Source organism: Pelobates fuscus, chromosome 3 (genome assembly GCF_036172605.1).
Source record: "Pelobates fuscus isolate aPelFus1 chromosome 3, aPelFus1.pri, whole genome shotgun sequence".
NCBI lineage: Eukaryota > Metazoa > Chordata > Amphibia > Anura > Pelobatidae > Pelobates > Pelobates fuscus.
In genome coordinates this window covers 368,059,474-368,076,510 of record NC_086319.1, presented here as the reverse complement: position 1 = coordinate 368,076,510, position 17,037 = coordinate 368,059,474, and the positions used below count along the sequence as shown (strand labels likewise).

General features: G+C 44.3%; 1 protein-coding gene across 1 annotated transcript in view; it reads right to left on the bottom strand.

Annotated features, from left to right (window-relative positions):
- Positions 1-395: 395 nt before the first annotated feature.
- The window catches only part of INSYN1 (inhibitory synaptic factor 1), a 32,625-nt gene continuing 15,983 nt past the window's right edge, over positions 396-17,037 (bottom strand). Inside the window, exon 4 of the mRNA XM_063449355.1 lies at positions 396-1,713. Within this exon, the coding sequence (XP_063305425.1) occupies positions 1,126-1,713 (588 nt within the window). The 3' untranslated portion in view covers positions 396-1,125. The remainder of the gene's footprint in view (positions 1,714-17,037) is intronic.

The following is a 17,037-nucleotide window of genomic DNA, read 5'->3' as shown; positions in this document are numbered from 1 at the left end:
CTTACGTGCCAGAAAGCCTTCCTGAGTTTTAAAGAGTCTTCAAAGAAGTTGTACCTAAAGTAAAATACTCAATAAGTGAAAAAGAATATGAAACTACAAGAAAAACCAAACAACTATAGTAACAAGAGTAATAGCTGCTGTATTGGTAGATTGATATTGGAAAATGTGGAGCACTTTTAACATTTGGCCCAGGGTCGAATAGTTTCTTCATTGAATCCTGGAGAGTCAAACGGTTTGCCCCAGATATGGCTATCAAAGGACTATCATCTTGCAGCTGCTATTTATTATTAACATTATGCTCACATAGACTTGGTGTCCAGATGAACTGTGACCTTTCATCACTTCACAATATTGTTACATTTTGCACCAGACTTTTCTTTTTAAAATTCCATGAGTTGGTCAGAACCGAAGCAGTTGTCCAGCAGGAAGACTCGAGCCTAAGGGATAAAACCTGCTCACTGTGTTCCTTTCAATGCGTTGGTGCATGACTGGATCATACAGCGTCATACAAACAATGCTCGGACTTTTTAATGCTGGATCAGCAATAAATGTATCAGATCTTTTTGTACAGGATCACAGTACAGTGGCTTTATTCCTGAAATCTCCACCTTTGATAGCTGTATGGGTGGATGTGTGAGATCTGTGACATATGACCATACTTAGAATACATTGTTGCTTTTGTTCTCTTTAATAATATAGATGTGAGGTGAAGATTTTGCTTGCGCAGGGTAAAGAAAAATGTGAGGTCACAGCAGGGGTTGTGAGGTCATAATATGGGGTATGAGGGTCCACGCTCTGCTGCCCCTTACCCCCATAGTTCATAAGAAAGATTAAAAAGTGCACCATATATTGCCCATATTATATAATAAGTTAGAGTGAATATAATTCACACTGCATTAATTAATTACTTGCTCTACTATTACGGTCGCTCTGTTCTGTTTCACACGCTCATTCAATCTATTCATTCAAACTATCAACACAGATGGATTTCTATTATTTTTTTGTTGTTGTTGTTGCTACCTTGACTTATTGTCATTTTGCTCAATTGACACTCCTTCTACTCCCACCATCTCATACATTTTTGCCGTGTTTTCAATCTATGCCCATGATATACTCTCTTTTTACTCAGTGCTTATCTTTTCCTTTTTTTGGCACATATGGTAGCACAGTCTGGGTGCTTTTGTCGCACACAGTTTGGGTACTGCAGTTCCTTGTCCCTTTACGGACTCCAGTTAGTCCTCCTTGCTTGTTCTTCAAAACTGCACTAGGGGCTGCAGGTCTTGGAGCATCACGTAGAGTGTCCTGGGGAAATGGAGGATCTTCACTATCATCACAGCACAGGGCATGGTACAGGACTTTGTCACTGAACCTCACCCTGTCCCTTGATCCAGGGTTCCTTGTTGGTGGGGGTTTCTCTGGGGGAATAGGGGTTTCTTCACTGGAGGAATCTGGTCCATTGGGGGTGGCACTCCCATTGAGCAACCTGAAGTCTGAAGGGCGGTCTGAGCCATCTCCAGAGTCGGATGGGGTGGAGGCTTCAAGGAAGGAACAGAATTCCCAACTATCAGAACTGAGGAAGTCCAGGGGTCCCAGGTCACAGAGAGGACCCCCCTTCTCACTGCTAGATGTGCTGCTAACAGTTCCAGGGGTCCAGTCATCTGCATCCAACTCAAACTCAAAGTCCGAAGTGAGTCTGTCTATCTGCTCCACCACCTGCAACACATACACACATATCAGAAATTGCATTGAACAAAGGATAGTCATAAACCACAAGATGGCATGATATCGGTGTTCTTGTAATTTGGGTCTCATCTACAACACTGTATGGTATCTCTCTGGTCCTGCCCTTTTCATTCTAATTATACTGTTTCATGTATTGAAATACCACGAGGAGGGCAGGAGGAGAAGGGAAGGTGCTGTTAGTTTTATGTCACAGGAGAGGCAGGAAGTCCCGCAAAGTCAGAGTGATTGTAGCTCCGTTTGCCCAAACATCAGCCACAATTTCATGAAGGGTAAAACAACAACATTGCAGACAACAGGTTTATGTACACAGACCCCCAGCAAGGGGTCTACAGTAGAGGTGTAGGTAATCCCACCCAGGTGCCTCTGTGTTTGGGGGAGGATTGCAATATACACTGCTACTTTAATTCTCTCTCAGACACATAGGCGTATAACACATATATTCACAAAACACAACTTTATACATGATAACTTCTCACACTTATTGTATCCTCAGATATCTGATACCAGAGCGACAAATTTGTGATTTTTTTTTAAGCCCACGATGCATTATCTTGCCCTTATCCACATTAAATGTCAGTTGCCACAGCTCTGAACATTTTTCTAGTTTACCTAAGTCATTTGCCATTTGGCTTATTCCCATTGGCAGATCCAGGGGGGGTCAACGGGGCAACTGCCCCCCCCCGAGAAAATATTGCTGCCCGAGGCTCTCCCCTGCCGGTCCATGCAGGGCGCTGATTGCCTTCACGGACCGGAGGGGAGATCAGTGATCTCCCTCCCCGGCCCACAGGCAGATTGCTGGGCGGCCGGCAGAAGAGGGAGTGAGAGAGAGAACCCAGGGGAGCTCTTACCTGCAGCTCCGCAGGGTTCTCCTCTTGCAAGCACGGAGCGTTACCATGGCAACGCTCAGTTCTCGCGAGAGTGAACTCTAGCCTGAGCTGCAGGTTAGAGTTCACTCCCCCACTAGAACCACCAGGGACTGGAAGAAAAAGCAATGTCTCCCCCTCCCTCAGCAAAGGTAGGAAGGGAGGAGGGACATTAGCTATATTTATTTATTAATTAAAATAAAAAAATATATATTTAATCTGCCTCCCTATCCCCTCACACACTGCACGACACACAGCCCCCCCTTACATACACAGGCCCCCCTTACCTACACAGCCCCCCCTTACCTACACAGCCCCCTTACATAAACACCCCCCCTTACATAAACAGCCCCCCTTCCACACACAGCCCCCCTTACATACACAGCCCCCCCCTCCACACACAGCCCCCCTTACCTACACAGCCCCCCTTCCACACACAGCCCCCCTTACATACACAGCCCCCCCTTACCTACACAGCCCCCCTTACATACACAGCCCCCCCTTCCACACACAGCCCCCCTTCCACATACAGCCCCCTTACATACACAGCCCCCCCTTACATACACAGCCCCCCTTACACACACACAGCCCCCCCTTACACACACAGCCCCCCCTTACACACACAGCCCCCCCTTACACACACAACCCCCCTTATATACACAGCCCCCCCTTACACATACAGCCCCCCTTACACACACAGCCCCCCTTACATACACAGCCCCCCCTTACATACACAGCCCCCCCTTACACACACAGCCCCCCTTACACACACAGCCCCCTTACACACACAGCCCCCCCTTACACACACAGCCCCCCTTATACACACAGCCCCCCCTTACACACACAGCCCCCCTTACACACACACACCCCTTACACACACAGCCCCCTTTACATACACAGCCCCCCCTTACATACACAGCCCCCCCTTACATACACAGCCCCCAGTTACACACACAGCCACCCAGGGCTCGAGTCCTGCAGGAACGCGTGGGAACGGCGTTCCTGCACTTTTTTTAGTGCAGGAACGCCGTTCCCGTTTATGGTCCTGCAGGCACTCAGGGGGCGGCAAAAAATGCCGCCCCCAAATGTCCCCATGTTCCCCCTGTCATGGGGGGCCCAAGAGGTGGCCTAATGGCCACCTGAAGGACCCCCCCCCGGCCGGCTCTTGTCTTGCTGTCAGACGCGGCGAGGGAGCTGTGTCCTCTCTGCTCCCTCTCGCCGCGCCGTTTGCTGATGCTGGGAGCCGGAATATGACGTCATTTCCGGCTCCCGGCATCAGCAGACAGCCCGCGCGGCGAGAGGGAGCAGAGAGAACACAGCTCCCTCGCCGCGGCTGACAGAGAGAGACAAGAGCCGGCCGCACTGAAGCCCCATTGGACCCCAGGGACAGGTCCACGCCAGCTCTCCAGGTAGGGAGGCTGGGTGGACATTTTTAAATACACAAAAATTATTTGTATTTTTTTTTTTTATGTGAGTGTATGTGTCTGTGAGTGTATGTGTGTATGTATGTGTGTGTGTCTGTGAGTGTATGTGTCTGTGAGTGTATGTGTGTGTGTCTGTGAGTGTGTGTCTGTGTATGTGTCTGGGAGTGTGTATGTTTGTATGTGTGTGTGTGTGTGAGTGTATGTATGTGTGTATGTGTCTGTGTGTCTGTGAGTGTATGTGTGTGTCTGTGTATGTGTCTGTGTGTGTGTGTCTGTGAGTGTATGTGTGTGTCTGGGTGTGTGTGTGTGAAAGTTTTTGGGTTGGGATGGGTGGGGTTCTGTGTGGTGTATAAAAATAAAGGAGAATTACAAAAAACATGTAAGATATGGTCAATGGTATCAGTCCAAATATGGGTGGTGTCTCAACACATGCCCTACTTGTTTCTTGCTCTTCCTTGGAAAGTGACAACCTGGGCATGTGGCTGGTCTAGCTAAACGGAAATCTGGACCTGGTAACGTAAACTGCTCGGCAGGCTGTCTGTAGCTTAATAAATAGGGTTAGGCAATATCAAACAGAGGTTAAAGGTAAAGACACGTGAATACCTTTACAAACCATTCAATGAGGAATATCACGTTTTTGCTTAAGAACTAAAAAGATCCATTTGATGGCACATTTTTAAAATTATTTAAAATTATTGTATTATCTTCAGCAGTGTACTAGGTTGTTTAGTCTACCAGTGTTTACCTCACAAAACTAAAGATAGCCTTCCGTACGATTTATTATCCCTAGTAGTGTGTGTGAGTGTATGTGTGTGTGTGTGTTTGTCTGGGAGTGTGTGTGTGTCTGGGAGTGTGTATGTGTCTGTGAGTGTATGTTTATGTATGTGTCTGGGAGTGTGTGTGTGTGTGTGTGTCTGTGAGTGTATGTGTGTGTGTGTGTCTGTGAGTGTATGTGTGTGTGTCTGGGTGTGTGTGTGTGTGTGTCTGTGAGTGGATGTGTGTGTCTTTGAGTGTGTGTGTGTCTGTGTATGTGTCTTTGAGTGTGTGTGTGTCTGTGTATGTGTCTTTGAGTGTGTGTGTGTCTGTGTATGTGTCTGGGAGTGTGTGTGTGTATGTGTCTGGGAGTGTGTGTGTGTATGTGTCTGGGAGTGTGTGTGTGTGTGTGTGTGTGTGTCTGGGAGTGTGTGTGTCTGGGAGTGTGTGTGTCTGGGAGTGTGTGTGTGTCTGTGAGTGTATGTGTCTGGGAGTGTGTATCTGAGTGTATGTGTATGTGAGTGTGTGTGTGTGTGTGAGTGTACGTGTGTGTCTGTGAGTGTGTGTGTGTGTCTGTGAGTGTATGTGTGCATCTGAGTGTGTGTACGTGTTTATATATGCATGCAAGTTTTGTTTTTTTCTGGTGGTGGGGTGAGGGTGGAACTCGAGTGAGTTCCCACACTTTATTCCCCAGGACTTGACCCCTGCAGCCACCCCTTACACACACAGCCCCCCCTTACACACACAGCCCCCCTTACATACACAGCCCCCCTTCCACACACAGCCCCCCCTTCCACACACAGCCCCCCCTTACCTACACAGCCCCCCTTACATACACAGCCCCCCTTACCTTCACAGACCCCCTTACCTACACAGCCCCCTTACATACACAGCCCCCCCTTACCTACACAGCCCCCTTCCACACACAGCCCCCTTTACATACACAGCCCCCCCTTACATACACAGCCCCCCTTACACGCACAGCCCCCCTTACACACACAGCCCCCCTTACATACACAGCCCCCTTACACACACAGCCCCCCTTACACACACAGCCCCCCTTACATACACAGCCCCCCTTACCTTCACAGCCCCCCTTACCTTCACAGCCCCCCTTACATACACATCCCCCTTACATACACAGCCCCCCTTCCACACACAGCCCCCCCTTCCACACACAGCCCCCCCTTACATACACAGCCTCCCCTTACATACACAGCCCCCCTTACACACACAGCCCCCCCTTACATACACAGCCCCCCCTTACACACACTGCCTCCCCTTACACACACTGCCCCCAATACACACACAGCGCCCCATACATACACACACAAACACACTGCACCCTTAACACACAAACACACTGCTCCCAATATACAAATTGCTACCCCATACATACACTGCACCCCTCTCACACACGCACTACCCCTCCATACACATATTGCGACCCTCACATACACTGCACCACTCACACACACACACTACAGCCACTATCCCAGCAGACCCTGGGTAAGTTATCAAAGTTTTTTTTTAAACGGTTTGACTACTTACACTAGGAGGGCACCACAGCAAATCCTGGCACCAAAACCACTACAGAGAGCTGTAGTGGTTATTGTGCCTGGATTGTTTCTTAAAATGATCTGCCAGTGCCCCTCCCGAGATTAGCTTCTGCATCCGCCACTGCTTATTCCTTCTGGAACATCAACCCTGTTGCAAATCTTTGTAATAGCGCTGGATCTTGGCAGTCGGCATGCCGATGGTGCCGAGTGACTCGCGGTCATGGCGCTTTTTCTGGGCAGTGCCTCCTGGGTTGCGGGGAAGTCATATTGAGTGATTATGGTTCCTTTTAGTGTTGGTTCTTCACAATGAGGTATACAATACTCAATGTATTGTCTTAATTTATCCTGGACTAATATTTCATATTTATATTTCATATTATAAAGCTTACACTTTTTATTGTGATAATTATTTTTTGTATTTATATTTTATATTGTCTCAGCAGAGCTGAGCTCAGTGCTATTTGTGCAAAACCAATTAACTTAACTTATTAACTCATTTTCCTCACTCCTCCTTCTAAAGCTGTTGGGACCAATCAACTTCAAGTGTAACCATTTGAGGATTTATTAACAAACGCTTACCGCAAGAATTTTAAGAAGCATTCTAGGCTGGCATTAACTCTCTGTTTTAATGTATTATGGAGATAATGCAAAATAGACACAGTATCTTACAAAAGTGAGTACAACCCCAGCATTTTTGTAAATATTTTATTATATCTTTTCAGGTGACAACACTGAAGAAACGACACTCTGCTACAATCAATGTAAAGTAGTAAGTGTACAGCATGTACAGTGTAAATTTGCTTTCCCCTCAAAATAACTCACAACAAAAGTAAATACACATCTAAGTGGAGATGCCCAAATTGGTCTCAATCAGCCATTTTCCCTCCCCGGTGTCATGTGACTTGTTAGTGTTACAAGGTCTCAGGTGTGAATGGGGAGCAGGTTTGTTAAATTTGGTGTTATCGCTCTCACACTCTCTCATACTGGTCACTGGAAGTTCAACATGGCACCTCATGGCAAAGAACTCTGTGAGGATCTAAAAAGTTGCTGTACATAAAGATGGCCTAGGCTATAAGAAGATTGCTAAGACCCTGAAACTGAGCTACAGCCCGGTGGGCAAGACCATACATTGATTTCACAGGACAGGTTCCACTCAGAACAGGCCTCGCCATGGTCGAACAAAGAAGTTAAGTGCACATGCTCAGCGTCATATCCAGAGGTTGTCTTTGAAAAATAGACATATGAGTGCTTCCAGCATTGCTGCAGAGGTTGAAGGGGTGGGGGGGTCAGCCTGTCAGTGCTCAGACCATACGCCGCACACTGCATCAAATTGGTCTGCATGGCTGTCATCCCAGAAGGAAGCCTCTTCTAAAGATGATGCACAAGAAAGCCCACAAACAGTTTGCTGAAGACAAGCAGACTAAGGACATGGATTACTGGAACCATGTCCTGTGGTCCAATGAGACCAAGATAAACGTATTTGGTTCAGATGATGTCAAGCGTGTGTGGTGGCAACCAGGTGAGGAGCACAAAGACAAGTGTGTCTAGCCTACAGTCAAGCATGGTGGTGTGAGTGTCATGGTCTGGGCTTGCATGAGTGCTGCCGGCACTGGGAAGCTACAGTTCATTGAGGGAACCATGAATGCAAACATGTACTGTGACATACTGAAGCACAGCATGATCCCCTCCCTTCGGAGACTGGGCCGCAGGGCAATATTCCAACATGATAAGAATCCCAAACACACCTCCAAGACGACCACTGCCTTGCTAAAGAAGTTGAAGGTAAAGGTGATGGATTGGCCAAGCATGTCTCCAGACCTAAACCCTATTCAACATCTGTGGGGCATCCTCAAACGGAAGGTGGGGGAGCGCAAGATCTCTAACATCCACCAGTTCTGTGATGTTGTACTGGAAGAGGACTCCAGTGGCAACCTGTGAAGCTCTGGTGAACTCCATGCCCATGAGGGTTATGTCAGTGCTGGAAAATAATGGCCACACAAAATATGGACATTTCCACTTAGGGGTGTACTCACTTTTGTCGCCAACGGTTTAGACATGAATGGCTGTGTGTTGAGTTATTTTGAGGGGACAGCAAATTTACACTGTTATACAGGCTGTACACTTACTACTTTACATTGTAACAGAGTGTCACTCACTTTTGTGAGCTACTGTGTATGTATAGATATTTATTATGATTAGAAAGTTACGTTTAAACCTGTAAAAGGCATTGAGTACTTGTGTGGAGGCACAAGACGCCTACAGTTATTTTATTTAGATGGGGAAGTATAGTTCAGTATTTGGCAACAGTAAATGTGGATTTTATTGCAGGCAATTCACGCTTTTATAAGTGGTAGTCTACACAAAACTGTGAATTAGTTTTCTTCACAGAAAACTATGAACAACACAGTTAGGCGAGACAGGAGTTGTCTGCCCCCTACTGTGCAAGTACTTGGATACACAGGGGGATGATAAGCAATATTCAGTGATGTCTTACAGTGAGGGTATTTATGTGACAGGGGCCCTATTTAAAATAATAATTACTATTTAACTCATGCAAAGAATAGTGGCAGTTATAGTACTTGTGCAGTGAGGGAAAAAAGTATTTGATCCCCTGCTTATTTTGAACGTTTGCCCACTGACAAAGAAATGATCAGTCTATAATTTGAATGGTAGGTGTATTTTAACAGTGAGAGACAGAATAACCCCCCAAAATGTAAATGTAATATGGACTGACAGTGAGAAATAAATATACCCAATGAGATGAAATAACAGTAGGGCTGCGTCACATACAAGGGAGCGACTTATTAAATGAAACCGAAAAGATATAACTGGTATGTGAGCGCTCCAATTAATTATGCAGATCTACATAAAAATCAAGATAAAAATATCAATAAACTTAAAAATGACCAATCTCGCCGAGATCACCACAATGACCACCATAAACCACAATTGAATGTACTGGGTGAGTCTTATCTGAATCAGAATACTCTACACATATATATAAGAGTATAACAAAATATCATTTATTGTATAATAAACCAATCATAAAAAATGAAACAACATCTCAAAACGTCCAGTATCAGATGTAATCGTGATGAATAGTAAGGGGCCCCTTATTCATATTCTTGTCGACAAAGGACTGATGTAAAAAATCAGAGATGTGCACATTAGCATAAAAACTATATGTGAACTCAAAAAAGTTCAAGCAGTAGGCTCCAGTCCAGTCCGTGAAAAAATATATAAGTGGATAAACGGATAGTGCCCAGACGACCAAGCCGTCTTACGGAGAGGGAGCTCAAACACCAGCCAAACACCCTGGTCAAGACTAAGAGGGAAGCGATAGGGATGGCCCCAAAGGTGAAAAATCACATCCAGATATGGAAAACTATGGGGATATCACTTCAGCAACTTACCCTATCCGTCCGACCATCGGGTGAGAAACTGGGAGCACATAAACTCCAAACCGTGAAGGCTGCAGGAAAAAGGCCGTTCTCGCCAGGTCGCTTGCCGAAAATCAATGGCGGGTCGTAAAGGACGAATCGGCTGGGAAGTTCAAATCCGTCGGCGGTGTGGTGAGGTAGCAGACAGCACGTCTACGCGTTTCGTCCTAGCTGGAGGACTTTTTCAAGACAATGTCTGCTGTCTAAGAGCCGGGTTTATATACCCACTCTTAATTGATTCATAGAATGGTCATGATTGTTAATTGATTCATAGAATGGTCATGATTGTTAATTGATAAACTGAGATCATTACAGATCTAAAGTAAATGGTCATAATTGTTAATTGATAAACTGAGATCATTACAGATCTAAAATAAAATATGCTGCAAGTGGATAGAAAAACACAAAATATAATAAATGAAAACATATATCCTTATTAGGACAATCTCATATTATTAACATCGAAAAATTATATATATATAGACATAAAATAAAGATTAAAAATATATTTTTATTTTTACTTTTATTTTTACTAATAAAGTATTTCAATCTCAAGTTTAACAGAGATAATTAATCAATCTTGATTTGTGAGCCTTTTTTTAAAAATAATAATAATGATAATATAGTTCAATTGTTTTATAAAAATCTGTTATTTATATATATTAGATTAGGAACAAGAACATTAAAATAAATGTTGAGCACTATATTTTTGTATATATATTTATATGTATAATTAAGAAAAAGAACATTGGAAAAAAATGCTGAACACTCATATAGGATTCATATAAGTGTTAAAGAGACCATGGGGTCTAAGGTGAATCGTAATATATATGTGGTTCCCGATTCATCCTCTCCCACATATAGAGACAGTGAAAGATCTTTCACTCACAGGGACAAATAAGTATGTCTTCCAAATTTTAAATGTTACATTCCACTTCTTCATTTAACCCATTAGGAGTAAGTGTGTTGAGTCTAAAGATCCATTTAGTTTCTGCTGTAATTAAGGCTAATTTTCTATTGGGTATATTCTCTGCAATATGCTCGATGCCCATTACTAAAAGCTGTGAAGGGTTACTGTCATGGGCCATTTGGAAGTGTCTGGCTACTGGAGATTTTTTATCACGGTTGCTGATGGCTCGTCTGTGTTCCCTGAACCTGGCTTTATTCCAACATGATAAGAATCCCAGACACACCTCCAAGACGACCACTGCCTTGCTAAAGAAGTTGAAGGTAAAGGTGATGGATTGGCCAAGCATGTCTCCAGACCTAAACCCTATTCAACATCTGTGGGGCATCCTCAAACGGAAGGTGGGGGAGCGCAAGATCTCTAACATCCACCAGTTCTGTGATGTTGTACTGGAAGAGGACTCCAGTGGCAACCTGTGAAGCTCTGGTGAACTCCATGCCCATGAGGGTTATGTCAGTGCTGGAAAATAATGGCCACACAAAATATGGACATTTCCACTTAGGGGTGTACTCACTTTTGTCGCCAACGGTTTAGACATGAATGGCTGTGTGTTGAGTTATTTTGAGGGGACAGCAAATTTACACTGTTATACAGGCTGTACACTTACTACTTTACATTGTAACAGAGTGTCACTCACTTTTGTGAGCTACTGTGTATGTATAGATATTTATTATGATTAGAAAGTTACGTTTAAACCTGTAAAAGGCATTGAGTACTTGTGTGGAGGCACAAGACGCCTACAGTTATTTTATTTAGATGGGGAAGTATAGTTCAGTATTTGGCAACAGTAAATGTGGATTTTATTGCAGGCAATTCACGCTTTTATAAGTGGTAGTCTACACAAAACTGTGAATTAGTTTTCTTCACAGAAAACTATGAACAACACAGTTAGGCGAGACAGGAGTTGTCTGCCCCCTACTGTGCAAGTACTTGGATACACAGGGGGATGATAAGCAATATTCAGTGATGTCTTACAGTGAGGGTATTTATGTGACAGGGGCCCTATTTAAAATAATAATTACTATTTAACTCATGCAAAGAATAGTGGCAGTTATAGTACTTGTGCAGTGAGGGAAAAAAGTATTTGATCCCCTGCTTATTTTGAACGTTTGCCCACTGACAAAGAAATGATCAGTCTATAATTTGAATGGTAGGTGTATTTTAACAGTGAGAGACAGAATAACCCCCCCCCCCTCCCCCAAAAAATCAAAAAAACGCATGTCAAAAAAGTTATAAATTAATTTGCATGTCAATAAGTGATATAAGTATTTGACCCTTTCAACTTAGTACTTGGTGGCAAAACCCTTGTTGGCAATCACAGAGGTCAGACGTTTCTTGTAGTTGGCCACCAGGTTTGCACACATCTCAGAGGTATTTTGTCCCACTAGGCTTTGCAGATCCTCTCCAATTCATTAAGATTTCAAGGCTGACGTTTGGCAACTCGAACCTTCAGCTCCCTCCACATATTTTCTATGGGATTAAGGTCTGGAGACTGGCTAGGCCACTCCAGGACCTTAATGTGCTTCTTCTTGAGCCACTCCTTTGTTGCCTTGGCTGTGTGTTTTGGGTCATTGCCATGCTGGAATACCCATCTCAATGCCCTCGCTGAGGGAAGGAGGTTCTCACCGCAGATTTGATGGTACATGGCCCCGTCCATCGTCCCTTTGATGTGGTGCAGTTGTGCTGTCCCCTTAGCAGAAAAACACCCCCAAAGCATAATGTTTCCACCTCCATGTTTGATGGTGGGGATGGTGCTCTTGGGGTCATAGGAGGCAGTATTCGTCCTCCTCCAAACATGGCGAGTTGAGTTGATGCCAAAAAGCTCAATTTTGGTCTCATCTGACCACAACACTTTCACCCAGTTCTCCTCTGAATCATTCAGATGTTCATTGGCAAACTTCAGATGGGCCTGTCTTGAGCAGGGGGGGACCTTGCAGGCGCTGCAGGATTTCAGTCCTTCACGGCGTACTGTGTTACCAATTGTTTTCTTGGTGACTATGGTCCCAGCTGCCTTGAGATCATTAACAAGATCCTCCTGTGTAGTACTGGGCTGATTCCTCACTGTTGTCATGATCATTGAAACTTTACGAGGTGAGTTCTTGCATGGAGCACCAGACCGAGGGAGACTGACAGTTATTTTGTGTTTCTTCCATTTGCGAATAATCGCACCAACTTTTGTCACCTTCTCACCAAGCTGCTTGGCGATGGTCTTGTAGCTCATTCCAGCTTTGTGTAGGTCTACAATCTTGTCCCTGACATCCTTCGACAGCTCTTTGGTCTTGGCCATGGTGGAGAGTTTGGAATCTGATTGATGGATTGCTTCTGTGGACAGGTGTCTTTTATACAGGTAACGAGTTGAGTAGAGTGCTTTTAGTAGAGTGCTCCTAATCTCAGCTCGTTACCTGTATAAAAGACACCTGGGAGCCAGAAATCTTGCTGATTGATAGGGGATCAAATACTTATTTCACTCATTGACATTCAAATTAACTTATAACTTTTTGACATGCGTTTTTCTGGATTTTTTTTTGGTTATTCTGCCTCTCACTGTTAAAATACACCTACCATTAGAATTATAGACTGATCATTTCTTTGTCAGTGGACAAACCTTCGAAATCAGCAGGGGATCAACTACTTTTCCACCTCACTGTAGCATCAATGCCCTCCTTGGCATACAGATACATTATCTACTAATATCAAAATATTAATAATTATTTTTCAATTAAAGTTTATTAATCTTCAACGTAATATAACAAGACAAGAAAAATCAAGAGTGTACATAGCTAGGAATATATCCAACATATATACGTGCGTGAGAAATTAAATGCTCATTGCTGAGTTTGGCTTGACTTTGAACCCAAGGCTCAAAGAGAGTGGACCCTTGAAGGTAACAGTGCTGACTATTTATTAATGAAATGCTCATTGCTGAGTTTGGCTTGTCTTTGAATCCAAGGCTCAAAGAGAGTGGACCATTGAAGGTAACAGTGCTGACTATTTATTAATACTCATATACGTTCAGTACCATAAACTAGGTCAGGTAGAAGGTAGTGTATCCTTGTGAAACGTTTTTCGGTTTGCCCTCTTTTTCCGTAGAAATGTGAAGAATAATGTAACGTGTAAGACATTTATTCTCATTAATTATTAATCATGGCTGTTATTCCCAAGAATTTAAGCAACTCTGTGGACTTGTTGGGTAAACTATATTAATGCTTTACAGCCAGAAACATGTGACAGCTACGTTTCTGCTTCTTCCTCAGGATATCATCAGGGAATATTTGTAGTAATGTAGTTTCTGCATCCTGTGATTCTGTGAGTTAACAAAGTTAGACAATTGACTAAGGTAAAGGCTTCTCCCCAGACTGGAATAATCAGTGAACACAAACACCAGGTATGAATGAATGAGCCCTTCTGAATCCACCTATATATTTTTAAGAGAGGTATTTGAGTGAGTCTGGATGGAATTAGGTGCACCCCAGAGAATGATCAGATGCTTTTCTATTTCGGATCTAAGATTATTCTGCCTATGTCTTTCTCCAATCTTTGTTTATGACCGGATAGGAATGAGAGCCAAGATTGTAAAAAAAATGACAAGTATGTGTAAAAGTTACGGTGGAGGACTTTAAAAGCCCTGAAAATATCCTGAAAGGTTTACAACTGTGCATTATATAGAATATCTCCTAAATTAGTTGTACTCGCCCTTCTCCAGTTCAGAAGAGAAAAATACAGCACACGTTTTTTCAAATAGCCTAAAGGAGTTGTATCATCTAATTTAGCTAAGGCTGCGAACCTTTGTACATTTTTGTCTCACATGAAAAGAGAATACAGATTTTCAGTAATAAACCCATAAAGGACAGACAATGGGGTTTGAGCAGTTTCAATTTATAGCTAACTCTTCTCGGGTCTATCATTAAATATTCTAAGACAACCCACTTCATTTTGCTCTTGTGAGCAAAAATATAACATACTATGCCCCAAGGGGGATTCCCAAGGGACAGGGCCAGATTAAGAGCCCATTGGGCCTGGTGCTGACAATAAAGATGGGCCTAATGATCACAAAATCTTATCAACAGAAAACACTAAGCCAGTGCTGAAGGGAAACTCACAGGATACAGGTATAAGAAAACACATACCCGATGCTAGTCTCTCGCTTTCATCTTTCAAGTATATCCATACCCCCTAACAGCAGGTCCGGCGAAGCAGAATGTTGGTGGGCGAGGTAAAAGGGTGAGCCACTGATGCGAATCACGTAACTAGAACTTCCAAAAGGAGTGAACATGCCCAAAAAGAGGGCGTCTGCCCAAAGAATTTGAAGATTGGCCTGGTGTAAATGTATGACAGGCTGCTTGCCAATCATGCATGCTGGCCAATAAAGGGGCATACCATGCAGAATGCACCTTGAGCTGGGCATAAATGCATCTAATGATGTGCTTGCTTTCTATGACAGTCCGCTCCCCTCCTAACCTTCTTACTAACAGGCAGAAGCTCCAGTTATATAGTCTGGGACAGAGGAAAGGTGTACGTAGTGAGTGTAGAAGAAAGGGAACATGTCACAGTGTTACAGAGACTGAAGCAGCAGGAGCATTTGCATAGTGCGCAAAGTCAGCTTTACCTTAACTAATTTCATTGTCAGCCAGTCCACACAAGTTTTGTTCCCCTACATCCCTCTTAGGTCTCCACACTTAAGCAAGAGTATGGTGAAGAGTAGTAAAAAAATAAAATGCTTTTTTAAAAAAAGGGCCTATTCCATGGGCATGGACCTGGAGCTGCAGCTCCATCAGCCCCACGTTAATCAGGCCCTGCCAATGTTAGCATCACACGCAAGGGTGACGTAATCCACCTCCTGGGGCTGGATTGATTCATGGAAATTCCAGATTTTTGATTTTTTTTTTTGATTTTTTTTTTAAGAGCACAACATGGTCCTCCCTCCACTGATTTAGGTATTGCTATTGTAATCTCTCTCTCCGTAAATGCATAGTCACTTACATATTAATCTTTTTTTTTTTTTTAGACATTCTTTATTTATTAAAGTTTTTTCAAATAAGGGAAGGAGACAGAAAAAAGGAAAGGGAGGGGAGGGTAGGGGGTAACAAATATCAAGTTACAAAGTATGACATATACTGGAACAGTGTTTCGAGCCCAGCATTAAGACAGAGTCAGGTACAACGTTTCACTTATAACCAGATCACAACCAGTTTACAGCATTTCCGCCTAGGCGGGTCTTGGTTGGTGTTGTGGGGCGAGTTCCACGGGTGTAATATGTGGTACAGGTGAGTCCACAGCAGTTTAGTGAATCAGAGATGTGCGTTGGTGCTCAGTGGGGTGCTATTTCCCCGTAAGAGGGGGGGGGGGTAGGGGAGGTGTGTTCTCAACATACAAGGAGCCCCTGGAACCTCAAGCTAATGGGTTGTCGCGTTCTGTCGGTGGGCATGTCTGGTGATTCACAGGTTGGTTGGGTAGAGGTGGGGGTGGCTGGGTCTGGGATCTTCCCTACACAATAGGGATAGGGGTAGCAAGGGCGGGTATCAGGCGCCTCCTGTGAGGCCAGGAATACGGGATCAAGCCCGTCCCCGTGCGGTGTAAGACGTCCAGGGGTACCATTGGAGGGCGCATTTGTCCGAGCGTTCCCGCAGGGACGCAGTCAGCATTTCCATCCCGTGAATCTCCTCAACCTTGTCAACCCATTGCCTGTAAGTGGGTACCGCCTGGCTTTTCCAGTGCAGTGGGATGAGGCTTTTCGCGGCAGAGAGCAGGTGTATCGTGAGGGATTTTTTGTACTGTTGTGTGTAGGTATGGATGTGTGGTGAAGGAGCATTGTCAGTGGCAATAATGGGAGGTCTGTGTCCATAATTTCCTTGATCTTAGCGCGTACCATGCGCCAGTATGGAGCTATGCGGGAGCAAGACCACCAAATGTGGAGGTTGGTGCCCAGGGCGGAGTGGCATCTCCAGCAGTCGCCAGAGGTTGTACCGTGCATGTGTCTGAGCACGTCCGGGGTCCTATACCATTGTGTGAGAAGTTTATAGCTCATCTCCTGGTATTTGGAGCTAATGGAGCATTTGTGGGTTAAGAGAAAGATTTTGTCCCACTCCTGGGCAGTCAGGCGTGTATCCGTCTCCCGTTCCCACTTGTCCGTGAACCCTAGTGGGCGTACATTGCCCAGTGTCTGTAAGCTGACGTAGAGGTAGGATATAGCGTGGTCCAGGTGTTTTCTGTCTGTGCATAGTTGTTCGAAGTCAGTCAGTTGTCTATGAATGTGGTCCTTGCCTTGAAGGTTTGTGTAGTATGTTTTCA